The following is a 14988-nucleotide window of genomic DNA, read 5'->3' on the forward strand; positions in this document are numbered from 1 at the left end:
GATAATGATGTGGTCGGTTCAGGTAATCGGTTTTCAAGATGCGGTTATGGGTGAAGTTGGGGCAGAGACTCGGAGAAAGGATTCGAGATAACGGCGTGCCTAGAAGGGGTCTATATGCAAGCTGTCATCAGTCCCGATCTGGCGTTGAGCTTGAAGTGGCGGCCGCCGCACCTTGCCAGGAATCGTGTACGAATATTTGTGTGGACTAGGTTAGCGAGTCGAGCTTGCGCACCCTGGAGTCGGTCGCTGTCGGTCGATAACTTTCGAGTTTGGAGATCAATCGAGTGCGGCGGCGGCTTCACCGTGGAGTTCCGGGAGAATCGTGGGCCGGATCGCAGATGTAGTGCTGGGGTTGGTGCGCCGCTTTCCACGTTCGCTTCCACAAGCTCGGGCGCCGGATTGTTGTCCCCTCATTGAAAAGGACAAGTTCCAGGTCGGTCCCGCCAGCTTGTCGGGCTGTGTGGCGGAAGTGTGGCTGGTAGCCAACAGGGAAGTCTTGGCGGAACCCGCCCCACACCCTGATATGTGGGACGCCATTGGACCTCTCTCCTTCAACAGAGCTCGAAGGGCATTGCAAGATCTTAGGGCTCGGAGGTCATGATTTATACTCGTCTACAGATATCATCGGATTGAACGCACCCTACTCTCATCTCAATCTACATTTTTTTCTCGGAATTCACCACGTTCCCATTCATTTACTGTCCAGTAGCTCATAGCAACCCAAGTGAAACCAGGCAGGAGAGAAGCGAGCAAGTAAGTTTCCGGTATTATAAGCCGAGCTGATCACCGATGGGAGCATAACGATTCGATATATTTAACTTTCATCCGCCCGGCCCTTGGACCTCTGTTTCTAGGGAGCGGGACCGTATTCGCTCACAGGGTACTGTCTATGCGTGCAGCCTTGGGCACAAACGCCTCCCGCACCGACATTGTGGCCGGTATGACTTGATAGACATGAATATGTACGGCAACTATTCGAGAAGTAAACTTACGTTTTCAACCCGCAATTTGCCCAAAAGCGTACTATGGATTCGCTATGTCCTTCACACGTTTTCCCCATCTCTATCATCCCTCATTCAAGGGGGGTGTCTGACCGGGGAAATCTCGAAGCCACCTCGATACAACTTTCCGAATATGTGATTCACGGACAGTAGCGGTGCATTATGACACAGGCCACCAGACTGTGGGGTTTAGAAGGGCACAAACGGTGAGTCCGCACGAGCCTTTGCATTTTATAAAGAGAGAGAAAGAGAGAGAGTACTGTCTCGTTTACTTCACCTTATCTCATGCCATGTTATCTTCCCACAACCTTTCCGATGGTCAACGGGACATCAATACCATCATGATTCAGGGTTTGATTTTGGTATTGTTCACGGCGATTGCGTTGGTCAACGCACTGCCATTGCCTCTCCCTAGCCATGCCAGGCTACCTCGACGACAGAATGCCAGTGCTTTAGATCCTTCGGCGTTTTTGAGGAGGGCATACCATGCCTGTGGGTGAACCCCTCCGCCCCCACACTCAAACTGAATTATTGTTAACATAAGAAGCCGCTGTACTCAACCATAGGTTGTATATCGATGGGGGGGAACTATCCTACCAAAACGGGAGCGAGATCATCTACCAATACTGTACGGAAGTTTCTCTAGAATTATAGCTATTATTACGAGCGGCTAACACAGCCAGCCAACACGCTCCTTTCTTTGGACCTCACGCATGATTTCACCAATGACTCCGTCACTATCCAATCAGTCCCCAAACCCGCGGGTGTGCCCAATCTCAGCCATGGCGGCATCTGGATCAACCAAAAGGAGGGGACGTTATATACCGGATTTGCCGGTACCGCGTCACGGTTTGGGGACCAAGCGTTCTCCCCGCAGGGACTTTGGGTGTTTAGACCAGACGATTCGGCCGGGGGTTCATGGGGATGTCTTAATGGGAGTACCGATTCATGGTTCACGACACAACCGCGTCCTTCGCAGGTACAAGTGGCTAGCGGACGTGGGTACGGGTTTCTTTTCGGTGCTGGAAACGGGACTGTGCCTGGGAATTTGACCGGGCCGGGTACTGGACCGGGAACTGGAACGGGGACTGGAACGGGAACCGGGGTTGGGTCCGGAGTTGGAACTGCGGCCGGGTCTGATTCAGGGTCTGGCCCAGGTAGCCCAGGGTCTAATCTCGAGTCTAACCCAGACTCTAGCCCAGACTCTGGTCCAGAGTCTAGCAACGGGAACCCACAGCTGTCTGCTAGTTCCATCATCTACGACATGTCCAACCAAAAAGTCTATAACTACACTGGTTCCGGACCCAACACCGTCGGCCGCAGCGCCCCGAACCTCAACGGTACGACCTACATCCCTAACTGGGGGAACCGCGGCATCATCGTTGGTGTTGGTGATACACTATCGGCCCCACGAAACGGGAATACCAGCCAGCCAAGTCCGCCTTCTTTCGAGACAATACACATCTACGACGTCGATAAGGAGCGCTGGTATGACCAAAAGACCACAGGAGCTGTTCCTGAGCCACGCAAAGATTTCTGCATTACCGGGTCGCCATCCAGGAACCAGACACATGAAATCCTAGTCTATGCGGGCTGGAACGGGCAGTCGGGACCCAGCGCGACGGCGTATGACACAGCCCATGTTCTGTCGTTGCCGGGGTTTTACTGGGTGAAGGTTGACTATGAAGCTGCCCACCCCCGACACGGGCTCAGCTGCGAGGATGTGGGTGGTAGTCAGATTCTGGTCATTGGTGGTGTGGACTCGACACAGAACGGGAGTGATTCATACGCAGCGGGGTTTATGACGAAGGATCCGTTTCCGAATGGACTGGCTGTCTTTGATCTAGCCGAGTTGGCGTTTGGGCCTGTGTTCCACTCACAGCGGTACCCTCAGCCTCCCTCTCCGAGAATCTCGGCGTACTATGATGACTAGTATGTACCTCCGCAAACTTCAGAGTTTTTGGATAGACCACACTGACCTTCTTAACCTCACAGTGGCCGAGCCCCAGAGGACGGTTTTGCCAACTCAGATCTCGGTCTGCCCACCCCTGCCTCCCTTCCCAACTTTCAACCTTCCAGCTTCGTAACTAACCCCCCCTTTTTTCTTCTAGAAACGCTCTTCAAAACATACCACCCCACCCCACCGACCCCAGCCACCCTCCAACCTCCACCGCCCCAATCCACCGCATCCATTTTATCGGCGAACAGGGCCGCCGCCATCGGTGGTACCATCGGCAGTGCCACTCTCGCGGCTCTCATCACCTGGATTGCCGTGGCTATCTACCGATACCGTCACCGACACCTGCCAAATTTTGGCCACTCATGGTGGCGAAGCGGTCGAGACAGGGGTCTCGCCATAGAAGAACAGAATGGACTTTTGACCACCGTTAACAACGGAAGCGACAACTATGTCTACGACGGTGAAGCGGCACAATTTAAATGGTACCGCGGCGTGCTGAGAACCATTCCCCGGACCACCGCCGGCCGCGATCCGGGCAATCGCCCTGGCGCCTGGGAGAACGCCTACCGACGAACTCGCGGCAACTTCCCAGTCCGAGCCACGGGCCCCATCGAGCTCACCTCGGACCCGATCTATGAGCTCGAAGGCGACGGGCCGAATGAACAGTCCTCCGACTCCGAATACTCCGAATCGGACTCTAGCGCTGAGTACGTGCTACATCCGGGACCGGCCGATGCGGAAGTGGAATCGGTGCGGGCGAGAGAGCGGGAGGAGACCGGGGAGAATACGGAGGGGCAGTCGGGTGGTGCCGGGCCGTCGACGTGGGCATCGTCGCGGCCGAGGCGTATGCCTGTTGAGCCGTTGGACGAGCTGTTGAAGGACATGGGGTTTGCCAAATGATACAATAGGTCGGTAGTGTGTTAGGTTTAGTTGAGTGAGCGGGCGAAGCCATTACGATAGCGCAGAAATAGGTAGTAGTCCGGTGAAACAGGTTCCGATGCCAGCTTTCCCTTCGGTTTCAGAGCAAGAGAGTTGGAATACACGGTTTAACTTTTTGAATTACTTTTCATGTTGACATTACAACTCCGTACTCGCCATTTTATACAACAAATCCAAAACCTCCCTGGCCCGGCATTTACCAGTTGAGCGCGTAGCCTAGAGCGGCATACACCGAGGTACCCACTAGGGTAAAGTTGATCAGCGAGCCGGCGGCCGAGCCACTGAGTAATGCATGTTAGTATTCCTTGGAACTGGATTGAATGGGACATATGTAGGTGAAGAAGAAACATACACAATACGGCCCGAAGGACCCTTGGAGGTGTATCCAATGGCAAAGAGCACGCGGGAAACAGACCACGCACCACCCAAGCTGGCAGCCAAGGTGGGGTACTTAAGCCCGGCGATGAGGAGAGCGCCGAGGAAAGGGGTCAGGTTCTCGGTAAAGTTGTTGTGGGCACGCTGGGCTGTCCTGGGGTGTCAGTTTGTTTTCTTCTTCCGTTTGGTGCCTTTAAAAAAGGTCGGAATCCAGTAACATACCGCAGTTGAAGGTGAAAGCGCGCGGGTCCTTCTCGGCCTGCTCGGCGCTGGCGTAGCTGTTGGGGTACTTGATGCCGGCGGCCTTGCGGCTGCTGGAAGTGAGGAAGCCGTGTACAATGTTGACGACAAAGGTCGAGGTGGCGGCCAGAAGGACGTAGCTGGGGTCTTGTTAGTGAGGAGTCTTTGGGATGGAAATTGGAGTATGTAGGTACACACCCGTAGTCGTTGGGGAGGACGATGGACATTTTGACGGTGTAAAAAGTGTGGTTTATGAAAGTGGCGAGGAGTGACAGAAATCCAAGGTTGAGTGTTAAAGGTGAGTGTTGTGGTGAGAGATGAAGAGCAAACTGATGGGGCAAACTTTTCTTGAGTCAAAAGACCCAGCGCGGATGTTCAAATAAATACCTCCAACAAAGAATCCTCCCAAGTTGCCACGGTCTTCTGTTAGTTTCGGCAGTCTCCCCGCGTCCGGTTTGTTTCCAATACGCGCGCCCCTCGTACGGGGCGGATAGGTACTGTTGACTGTGGTCTTTTCGAGGTCAATTGGCCAATGGGCGTCCCGTATCCTAGCCCGGCGGGCCCAAAACTACCCGACGCCGACTTAAAAGTTTCCGTCGGCAAGAGCGCAGGAGCAAAGGTGGGTCACGGAGTCTCTCCGACGGCCATTTTCCCGACAAAGCAAACTAACGTTATGTTTCCCTCCTCGCTGTTCGCACTCCGACGGCCCGTGTCTGACATCGACCGTCGGCGGATGATTGGGACCATGGTGTTGACGGCTCCGAGGACCCTGGGAATGGATGCAACCATTATTGAATGCCGTGCGTCAGCTTGCGGCTCCTCCCGATTCTAATTCTAGAAGGGGGGAAGCTTCTGAAGCTGGGGGCCGGGGCATGTTCGAGTCACTGGGGGCCAACCATTTTCGATCAGCCAAGCGGCGCCGCAGATGACACCACCGGCAAGAACCGAAAATGAACGACCGCAAACATTCAATTAACTATCAAGGGTATCATTGTAACTTTGCTAACTGCTAGCTTCGACCAAATCTTGGAAAATGACTGCTGGACTTCCACGCAAAACCAACACTAGAGCTGCCTTCTAGCTTGAGCATCACCGCCTGAGTTACGCAAGCACAGGCACCTATCCCGTACACCTCTCCTCAGGCGGTCGCCACTCGAGCCCGAGCCCTTCAAACACACGCTTCTCGGCCGTGAGCATATCTGGTGCGGGCGTTCCATCGACGGCACTTTCGAGGTCAACCCAGCGACCATCGCGCCGGCTGCGGATGCCGCTGCTGTCAAACTTGAGTAGCCGCTCGTACTTGCAGTACCGCCGCAGGTCCCGCTGGAACGTCGTCCCGCTCGACCACCCTAGCACCGCGCACCCGGCCGTCTTCCACGGGCTGATGATAATGTCCACGCGCCGATGTGGTTTGGGGTTTTTCCGTTTGGCTTCACCGTCATTCTCGCCGCTCTCGACAGGATCCTGCCATACCACCATCGCCTTGTCTAGGGTGTCGAACCCGGCCCCGGCCTTTGCTGTTTTGGGGCCGTTACCCTTCCAGCTGACCGGCGCTTGTCCGCGCTCCGAGTTGGCTGTACTCAGCGACAGAGTATGCGTGATGCATCCGGTCCGCTCCAGCGCGACCACCAGCGCGCCAACAAAGTCCCGTGTGGCATTTTCATCCGGATGGCTCAACACGATGTCCACGTCGCCGCTCTCCAACTTCCCCCGCCGATACCCGCCGACAATGACCATTTGAAACCCGGGCACGATCGCATTCGCATGTGCTCGTACCGTCTCCCCGATAGCCTCAACCTCCGCACGCGGGATCTTCAGTTTGAACTCATCGTAAAACTTGACGCCGATTTGCTGCACCCGTGTGAGCGAATCCCACCCAAACTCGACAATGTCGTCGAGGTCGCGCCAGCCGCGGTTGTAGAAATCGCGCGCCGTGGTTTCGGCCACGCCCCAGATGTCATAGAACAGCTTCAGCACGGCTAGCTTGGGGTCCGTCTCGTCTTCGCGCGCCTCGCGAATCTGTCCGTTACCACTGTCTTTGAACTCTTGAAAGAGCATCGCGATCTTAGTGCCGCAACCAGGGAGACGAGCAATTTCTGGAAGCGGAAATTAGCCGACTCGTTGCAAGCTCGACGATGAAATGCGCCCCGGCTTACCCTGCGCCGTCTGTATGGTATATGGATATGCCGCAATGGTTGCAATCGCACTCGAGTACGCCCTCACCCCAACCTTATCCCCCATTAGAACCCTCGCCGTCTTGATCTTGGCGAGTTCTTCGATAAACCCCTCATTGGGCGGATGCACCAGCGTGGGGCGTTGGCACGAATAGGTACTGTGCAGCCATTTTGGCACTGGCGGCATCTGCCTCTCCAGTTCGCGCTCCGATGTGGTCTGCTTCAGCAGTCGCGGCGGCCGCAGGGGATGGCTGACGTATGTCTCACCTCGCCTTTTTTGTGACGACCGCGGCGACCGTGATGGGTGCTTGAGCGCAGTATCTGCGTCTGCGAGGGCACGTTTGATCACATCTGCGGCTGTCCGTTCGCCCAACTTGACCCCCTTGGATGTCTTGTGCATCGGTTCAGGTGTCTTTTTATAGCCCCGGTAGATTAAGTACTTTTCGGTGATGGGAAGCACCTCCCCAGCCGCGACGGAATCCGTAAACCAGCAGAGCTTGACCACCTTGACCATGGCTGCGGCCGGTATCGAGCCAACCGGGTGCCTTTGCACGTCGCCCTCGGACGCCGTGTCCGAGTCAATGTCTGAACTGCCCAACACTGTCGGCGTCGACATTTTTGTCCGTTTACGGGCCCCAGCCGTCGGTGTCACCGATGCAGAGCCCACTACTACTTCTCGCCGCTCAACCGCCTCCCCCTCCAACACCTCCTCCGTCGCTAGGTGGTGTTTCCGCAGCTCGAACAGAGCCCGTTCCTTGCGGAACACCTTACCCAACACAACTTCGGCCTCGTTGATGTCATATGTCAGCGTGGGGATCTGCCCCTCGAGGTCCTGCAGCTCATCGGAGCTGAGGTGGGCGGACAGGAGAAAGATGGTAGGGAAGGCGAGAGCGAGGTGGCTGGCGGATCGCTTGCGGGCGCCGGCGTCCGAGGTCATGGTGATTGCGGTTGAGGCGTCATGGGCGTCATGGGCGTCATGGGCGCTTCATATGGGGTGAGAAAGCATATGGGGTTAGAAAGGGGTGCATTAGAGGGTGAATTGTGATTCATGAGAGTTGGAGCTAATGCTAGAGACAAAAATCCGGGCAAAGTCAAAGAGAGCGCCTGGAGCTTTACTGTCTCGTGATGGCAAGAATAATCACAATCATCACGACCCTAGAAAGTAGCAAGAAGCCTGCCACAAGGCATTATCTACCTCAATGACGTGCATATTGAAATCTCGGGTAGATGCGACAGTATCGAGTAAAAGTGCGGGGCAGTTGGAGAACAGCGGGAAGACGAACCGGAGTTTCGAAGAACCTTAGGTTAGCCAAAAGAGGCACAGTGTCATATTCGCCCCAAGTCGGTAAATTACACGGTGAACACAGACATTATTGCCGTCCTGTTTTCTTGGTCTGTAATTACTGCAATTATCCATACTGTGTAACTTTGATGGTTCTTTCACGAACCAGACAATTTTGCTTGCTGAACAAGCGAACTAAATTAAGGCCAAATGCCTCTGGGAGTATTATTCTTGTGATTTTATGGCTGTGTCGCCCGAGGAGTGCGGCTTTGGGAACTTGCAAACATGCAGGATGTAATGTCACACGCATTAAGTGTACAGTCAGGTAAGGTGCTGTATTTCAGCTCGCGACATTTCTTACCGCTCAGCCTCAGCAAACCTCAGCCCTGCACTTCCTCTTTCATCCTCATTTCAGGCGCAGCTACCACAAGCAAGAGCACTCATTGTGCTCTCGCTCAACCACCTTCCTGCGGCCACATATTCTGCGCGATTCTGGTTGAGGGCATCCAATTTCGTAGCATTTTCTCATTTTCTCTGAATGCGCCCCCATAATCGAGTCATCTGACCGAGTCGGTCGAGAGAGCTGGAGGGGTGGGAAAAAGGGAATCTGGAACCTTAGGGACGTTAAGGTTCAGTCGAAGGGCACGCGCGAGCAGAATAAAAGGGCAACTGATCCCAACCCACGCCCATCAGTCTCACAGGATAGTCACAGACCCGAACCTCTTTAATCGGTACCACACCTCGTCGTCACCGATTTTTGTTCAAGCGCGTGACCTTCTTTTGCATTCACCTCAGCTTTCGCGCGTCGCTCACTACCTTTGAACCGAAGGGAACGCGGAACAAACACCGCAGCTTCGTGGCCACGATGGAGGTCGCGCAGGCGCTAGTTCGCGCCGTCATGCGCGCCTTTTACACAACCCAGGAGGTCCTGGTGATCGAGGCACTGGCGACACACTCAGCCCTGCGTGATGACGAGCTGGCCTATCTCATGAGGATGAACATCAAGGACATGCACCGCCTGTGCGCCGGCCTGCGCGACGCCCGTTTCCTGGTCGTGCACACCCGCCCGGAGATGCAGGAGGGCAAGACACGGCCGATCAACCGGACGTACTACTACATTGACTACCGGCAAACCATCGACGCCATCAAGTGGCGCGTGTACAAATCCGACAAGGATATGCAGGGCAGCGTGCAACCCGCCGATGAGAGCAAAGAGTACTCGTGCCCCCGCTGCCACGCCCAATGGACCCAGCTCGAGGTGCTTGACTCGGCCGGGCCGGCCGGCTTCACCTGCCAGCGGTGCGGCACCGTGCTGGAACGCAACAAAGAAAAAGAAGCGCCGGGCCACCAGCAGCTCTCCCGCATGAACAACCAGTTCAAGTTCATGACCGACATGCTCCAGGAAGTCGACCGCGCCGTGATCCCAGAGTGCAACTTCGACAAGGCCATGGCCACCCACCGCCCCATCGTGCGCGCCGCCACCCACGAGGTCCTCGCCAGCGTGCCCGTCGACCCGGCCTCCCTCGGCAAACCCTCGGCTGTCAAGGGCCTGGCGAATGTCGGGCCCAAGACGATGCACGTCACCATCTCCGATAACAACGAACAGGAACGCATCGAAGAGCGCAAGCGCAAGGAGAGACTGCTCAAGGAGAATGCGCTACCGTCCTGGATCACCGACAGCTCTGTGCCGACCATCACGACAACCATGCCTTCTACCACGCAGCCTCAGAACCAGTCCTTTGAGATGAAGGATGTGGCTGATGGAGATACCGCGCTCCCCGCGGCCAAGAAAGTCAAGTTGGAGACGGGCGCGGCCGCGGCGGTGGATAGTTCGACGGCGATGAGCTTCAAGATGGAGGACGAAGACGATGAGGAGTTCGAGTTTGAGGATGTTGTTTGAACAGGAAGGGCCAAATTGACAAGACGGGGGGAGAGAGCAGTAGCGGGTGTCTATTGTGTGAAGCGGGTCGAGGTGAACTAGGGGAGACAGAGGCGAAACAAACCCTAGATCATTCGACAATACTACTGGGCGCAACAGGGTGATGCCTTTGGCCCCGCGGTAGTCGGTAACTGAACAGGTCCTTCGAACGGGCATCTCGCGATTCTGGAGTTTGGGACCAAGGATGGGGACATACGCATCACATCGCCAATGCCCGAACCCCAACAACATGGCAATGGTTTTACCAGTAGTCAACCAACAAATGGATGGGGGGTAAAATCTCTAGTACTGGCTGCGGGTTTAGGAGACTAGAGGGGTTGGAAAGGCTAGGCCAGGCCATGGCGGTGGCCTAGTGCTAGGTAGCCTGTCCTCTCAAGACGGTACAGGGGGGCTCCTACGAAGTTACACGCTTCAGTCGAGGAACGGCGGGCCCTGACGGGTAGACGGGAGGTAGAAGGACCGAGAGCGGCATGATACGGGCCGCAAATACCAAGGGCCATCACTAGCAAAACATGACGGAATCGGGGGCATCTAGACATACGCGTACAAAAGCCGTCCTTTCCTTTCTCTTTCTTTTCCCTTGTACAACGACATAAATCTTCATCGTGGCGTTTGGGTGGGCGGTTGCTTCTTCTGGCCATGTATTTGGGACAATGGTGAAGATGGAAAGGAGACACAAAAACGAATATTTGCTCTTGGTAGTACCTCAGGGATAGAAAGAAACTTAATACAAAGCGTAACCAGCAGCCCCTTCCATTCGCCGTGTCAAGAAACTACCTAAGCAGGTGATAAGGAAGTAAAGCCTGGCCGTGCAAGAAGAGAAGAAAAAGGATTGCTACCTGCCTTGAACCGTTGCAAATAAATAATAACCCCGTTCCCCCCTTTCCCTTTCGGCCCCCTTTCTCCAACCCTTTCTTCTTTCCACTCCAACTCCACCAACCTCGTCCCTAAGCCATGTAGCTAGATAAATAACCTTGGATATCATTCCACCATTCATCATACATACTGCCGCAACTGTTGCAATCAAAATAGTTAGTAAACCATACTTTCAACGCCAACGAAGCATTGGCTACAACAGATCTACAAGAACTTCGCGGGGTATACTCACATCCAAAGTCAACGTCCGCGAACTATTCACCTCCTGGTCACGATACACACCAACCAAGCTCTCACTGTCCTGGAACAGCGTCGGCTTCAAGCTAATCACGATAAACTGCATCCCCGGCCCGGCATGCTCGCGGATGTACTTCTTGATCTTCTCCACGTTCGCATTGTCCAGCGCGGCATCGACCTCGTCCAGCACAAAGAAGGGACTCGGCTGGTAGCTGTGGATGGCGAACAGCAGCGCCAGCGCCGCCATGGTCTTCTCGCCGCCCGACAGGTGCTCCATGTCGCGGAAGCGCTTGAGCGGCGGCATGGCGTGGTACTTGATGCCCGAGAGGTAGGGTGTGTCGGTGTCTTCCTCCATGTCGAGGTAGGCCTGCCCGCCGAGGGGGTAGGCGTCGGAACGGGTGAGGTCTTTGTAGACGTGCGTGATCTGTTCCTGGATGTGGGCGAACGCGCGGTTGAATAGCTCGAAGCGCTTTTCTTTGACTGTTGTGAAGGCTTCGCGGGCCGCGCGCAGGGCTGCGCGGGAGTCTTCAAAGTCCTGTTCGGTTGATTCGAGTCGGGATTTGACGGACTCGAGGCGCTCCATGGCGCGCATGTTGGGGTTGAGCTTCTCAAGTTCGGCCGTGAGCGACGTGATCTTGTCTTGGAGCACATCTTCAAGGTCGTCGTCGGGCTGGGGGTTGTTTTGTTAGCTAGGCCGGCTAGAGAAGAAATAGGGGCAGTGGGGAAAAAAAGAGGCCATACGTTTTTGAGATCTTCATCTAACCCGTCAAAGTCAATCTCGATGCCGTAGTCGTCCATCGCGGTCTCAAGCACCTCGTCCTCGTCTTCCTCACCATCCACCTCCATCGCATCCTGGTCTTTGCGCAGCAGCTGGTCTTCGTTCGGGATATTGTCCAGCGAGCCCTCGCTCATCGGCAGCTGGATCTGCTCGAGCTTGCACCGCCTGAGCAACGCAAACTTTTGCGCGCTGTTCTTCTGCACCGCTCCCTCCAGGTTGGTGATCTCCTTCAGCCTCGACTCGATGTCCTTGCTCTTCTTCTGCAGGTCCTGTTTCGCGTCCGCCACCTTCTTGGACTTCTCGGCGTGGCTGGCCTTGACCTCCTCCAGCGATTCCTGAAGCGCCCCTAGCTCGTCCTCGTCCTGCGCCCTTGCCTCCTCAATGTCCTCCTTCTCGCGCTCGTACGCCTCGACGTCTTTTTGGTGTCGCTTCAGGGTCGTTTCCATGGTCCGTACGCGGTCGTTGGCACCGTCGTGCTGCGAAGTCTCCCAGGAGAGGTTGTTTTGGATGCGCTGCTTCTGGAGGTCAAAGTCCTGGCGCTTCTGCGCGGCCTCCTGCTCGAGGCTGCCCTGCTGCGCTTCGTAGGCCCGGATGTTCTCGTACCCGAGCCGCTTACAAAAGCCGGCAAAGATCTTGTCCTCGACCTCCGAGATGGCCTTGTCGAACTTCTCGACCGTTGCGCGCGTCCGCTCCAGCTCGCCCTCCTTCTCGGCGTACTTAGGCTGGTAGTCGCGGAGCTCCCGCTGCGCATGGTCCAACTCTTTTTGCTTGCTCTTGAGGTTCTTTTCGAATGCAGCCAGCTCGCCCTGTTGAAGCCGAAGACGCTGCTCTAGTGCACCTATCTCGTTTTGCAACGACTCTTCCGCAGCCCCTCGCCTTCCCGGCCGTGGGAGTTTTGCGATCTCGTCCCGATACCTCTCAGCAAGACGCTGCAGATTTTGTACATCATGCTCCTCAAACCGCTGCTTCTTGTTTCTATCCTCTGGCAACCGGCCACCTGACATGGTACCGGCTTTATGGATGACATAGCCTTGGACGGTAACCGCCTTGACTTGGATTTTCCGGCCGTAAACAATGTCCTTGGCCACATCCAGGCTATCACACACCACGGAGCCGCCGCAGGCGTATGCCATGGCTCGCTCCAACGAAGGGTCAAAGTCGATAGTGTCGATCGTCAGCCGAGCACCGGTGATCCCCTTGACGGCCGGGTTGGAAGTGTTGACCTTGATATTGTCAAGCGGAATAAAGGTCACAGGGGGGAACCGTTGGTCCTTGAGGTACTGGACACAATCAACAGCTGTCTTCTCCGTGTCCACCACAACGCCATCAAAGTCGCGGCCGAGCGCTGTGGCGACTGCCTCGTCGTACTTCTTTTGCTTTGGCTTGCACAACTCACCCACCCGGCCACGGACTCCCGGATAGATGCGCTTGAGATCGCTAATCATGTTCCTCATCTTTTTCTCCTTCTCGTTCTGGCGCCGCCCCATATCTGCGTCGTCGATTTTCCTCAACGTCTCACGAAGCTTCTCCTCTAGCTCCGTGTGGGTGTTGTTGATCCTGATCCGTTCCGACTGCACGCTGTTGAACTCCTTCTTCTTGGCGTCGATGTCGCTGGTTATTTGACGGACCGAATCCTGGCTGGCGTTGCGGCGGTCCTTAATCGCCTGGACTTCGCTCTGCAGCTTCTCGGCGGCAGCCTCAAAGTTGTCGATCTTACCTTTCAGACTGTTGACCGTCACCTCGTCGCCTTTCAATTGGCGCTCCAGATTCGATAGTTTGGCCCGGTTGTCTGACGTTTTCCTCATGGCGTCCGCCTGCAGGCTGGTGTACTCCTTGAAGTCCGCGTCACTCAGTGCCTTGCCTTGCCGCTTGAGGGTTTCGGTCCACTGCTTCTCGAATTGCTGGTGTGCCTTCTCGACGGTGGTTAGATCCTTTTGGAGCTTTTGAATGTGCGCTGCCTTGTCGTCGCGGTCCTTCTTTACATCAGAAATCCGTTTCCGGAGTACCGACATATCCTGTGAGCTCTGACTGATCTTTTCGTCAATAGGCACGAGGCTGTTGTCCCGGTCCTCGATGCTCTTCTCCTTGCCTTTGATGTTTCTTTCGATCTTGCTGACCTCGCGGCCGACCGTTGCCTGCTCCTTGCGGGCCTGTTCGAGTTTCTTTTCGAAAGCCTCCACATTGCGGCGGAACTCTTTGAGGTTCTCGTGATGCACTTGGATTTGAGCGCTCGACTCGTCCATCACACGCTGAAAGTGGTATAGCTTCCACAGGATATGAGTAATGACCGCCTCGTCCCGTTCCTCTGTCTTCTTCTGGAAGTTTTCTGCCTCCTTCTTCTGTTCCTGGTATTGCTTGATTTCCGAGTTGATGCCTCGCCTCCTGTGGAGCTGGAAGTTTTGGTTCTCTGCGGCCTGCTCCGCATCTGCCTGGAGCTTCTCATACTCCGCCTTGTACTCCAGGCTCCCCGAAATCTGCTCGATCAGGCGCGTCAGGTCCTGTGGTGATTGCGACGCAATGGCCTCGACATCTCCCTGGAACACCAGAAAATTCCGCGCCTTGATCAGGATGTTCTCCTCCTCCAAGGCCTCGTTGTACTGCTGGGCGGTAACCACTCGCTCGTTAATGCGGTATTCGCTGCTGCCGCTACTCGTGATGCTCCGCTTCCACCGCTGTTCGTCCCCTGCATCGTCTTCGTAGACGGCCATCACCCACGCCGTCTTCGGGTCGTTTCGAGATGCTCGTTGGGAGTTGTCTTCGTCGTCACCATTTACGTGCCCGTTAGCGTCTCCGTTAGTTGCCGGCGCGGCGGTCCCATCGTCCTGGATTTTAGACGTTTTCATGACCCGACCCCGGTAAACGAGGTCGCGAAGATGTGACGATCGTAGGTGTGATGACTTGATACCTAGAACAAAGGAGATGGCGTCCATTCTAGACAAGAGAAGCCACACTGTCAATTCTGCAACAACAGCTACGCTATGCGACACAATACAAGCGTAACTCACGAATTCGATTTGCCCGAGCCATTGGGGCCGATGATAGAGGTGAAATACGAGTCGCCAAACAGAAGGGTATGGTGGCCCTTGTAGGACTTGAAGTCTAACATTCACGGTGAGCTTCCACCACGGTGCTACACGGGTTATCGATTTCACGCACTAAAAAGCTCGAGACGGATGAGCTTCCCCAT

General features: G+C 55.4%; 5 protein-coding genes across 5 annotated transcripts; 2 read left to right on the forward strand and 3 right to left on the reverse strand.

Moving 5' to 3' along the window:
- Window positions 1-1791: 1791 nt before the first annotated feature.
- Window positions 1792-2934, forward strand: C8A04DRAFT_9165 (uncharacterized protein; the record flags this gene model as incomplete). Its single annotated transcript, XM_062785379.1, has 2 exons — window positions 1792-2111; window positions 2250-2934. Coding segments are annotated over 2 exons (1005 nt in total), but the record flags the coding sequence as incomplete, so codon positions are not given.
- A 1162-nt stretch (window positions 2935-4096) lies between these two features.
- C8A04DRAFT_9259 (uncharacterized protein) lies at window positions 4097-4742 on the reverse strand (the record flags this gene model as incomplete). The annotated part of the gene is made up of 4 exons (XM_062785417.1): window positions 4097-4181; window positions 4253-4424; window positions 4498-4655; window positions 4714-4742. The coding sequence occupies 4 exons, from the start codon at window positions 4740-4742 to the stop codon at window positions 4097-4099; spliced, it is 444 nt and encodes a 147-aa protein (XP_062640477.1).
- Window positions 4743-5634: 892 nt separating this feature from the next.
- C8A04DRAFT_24903 (uncharacterized protein) lies at window positions 5635-7626 on the reverse strand (the record flags this gene model as incomplete). Its single annotated transcript, XM_062779347.1, has 2 exons — window positions 5635-6611; window positions 6672-7626. The coding sequence occupies 2 exons, from the start codon at window positions 7624-7626 to the stop codon at window positions 5635-5637; spliced, it is 1932 nt and encodes a 643-aa protein (XP_062640478.1).
- Window positions 7627-8836: 1210 nt separating this feature from the next.
- On the forward strand, window positions 8837-9871 carry C8A04DRAFT_9201 (uncharacterized protein; the record flags this gene model as incomplete). The annotated part of the gene is made up of 1 exon (XM_062785395.1): window positions 8837-9871. The coding sequence occupies one exon, from the start codon at window positions 8837-8839 to the stop codon at window positions 9869-9871; it is 1035 nt and encodes a 344-aa protein (XP_062640479.1).
- Window positions 9872-10906: 1035 nt separating this feature from the next.
- On the reverse strand, window positions 10907-14988 carry C8A04DRAFT_24905 (uncharacterized protein; the record flags this gene model as incomplete). The annotated part of the gene is made up of 5 exons (XM_062779348.1): window positions 10907-10924; window positions 11019-11693; window positions 11765-14732; window positions 14807-14900; window positions 14958-14988. The coding sequence occupies 5 exons, from the start codon at window positions 14986-14988 to the stop codon at window positions 10907-10909; spliced, it is 3786 nt and encodes a 1261-aa protein (XP_062640480.1).

This window comes from Dichotomopilus funicola (genome assembly GCF_033296635.1).
Source record: "Dichotomopilus funicola strain CBS 141.50 unplaced genomic scaffold C8A04scaffold_4, whole genome shotgun sequence".
Taxonomy (NCBI): Eukaryota; Fungi; Ascomycota; class Sordariomycetes; order Sordariales; family Chaetomiaceae; genus Dichotomopilus; species Dichotomopilus funicola.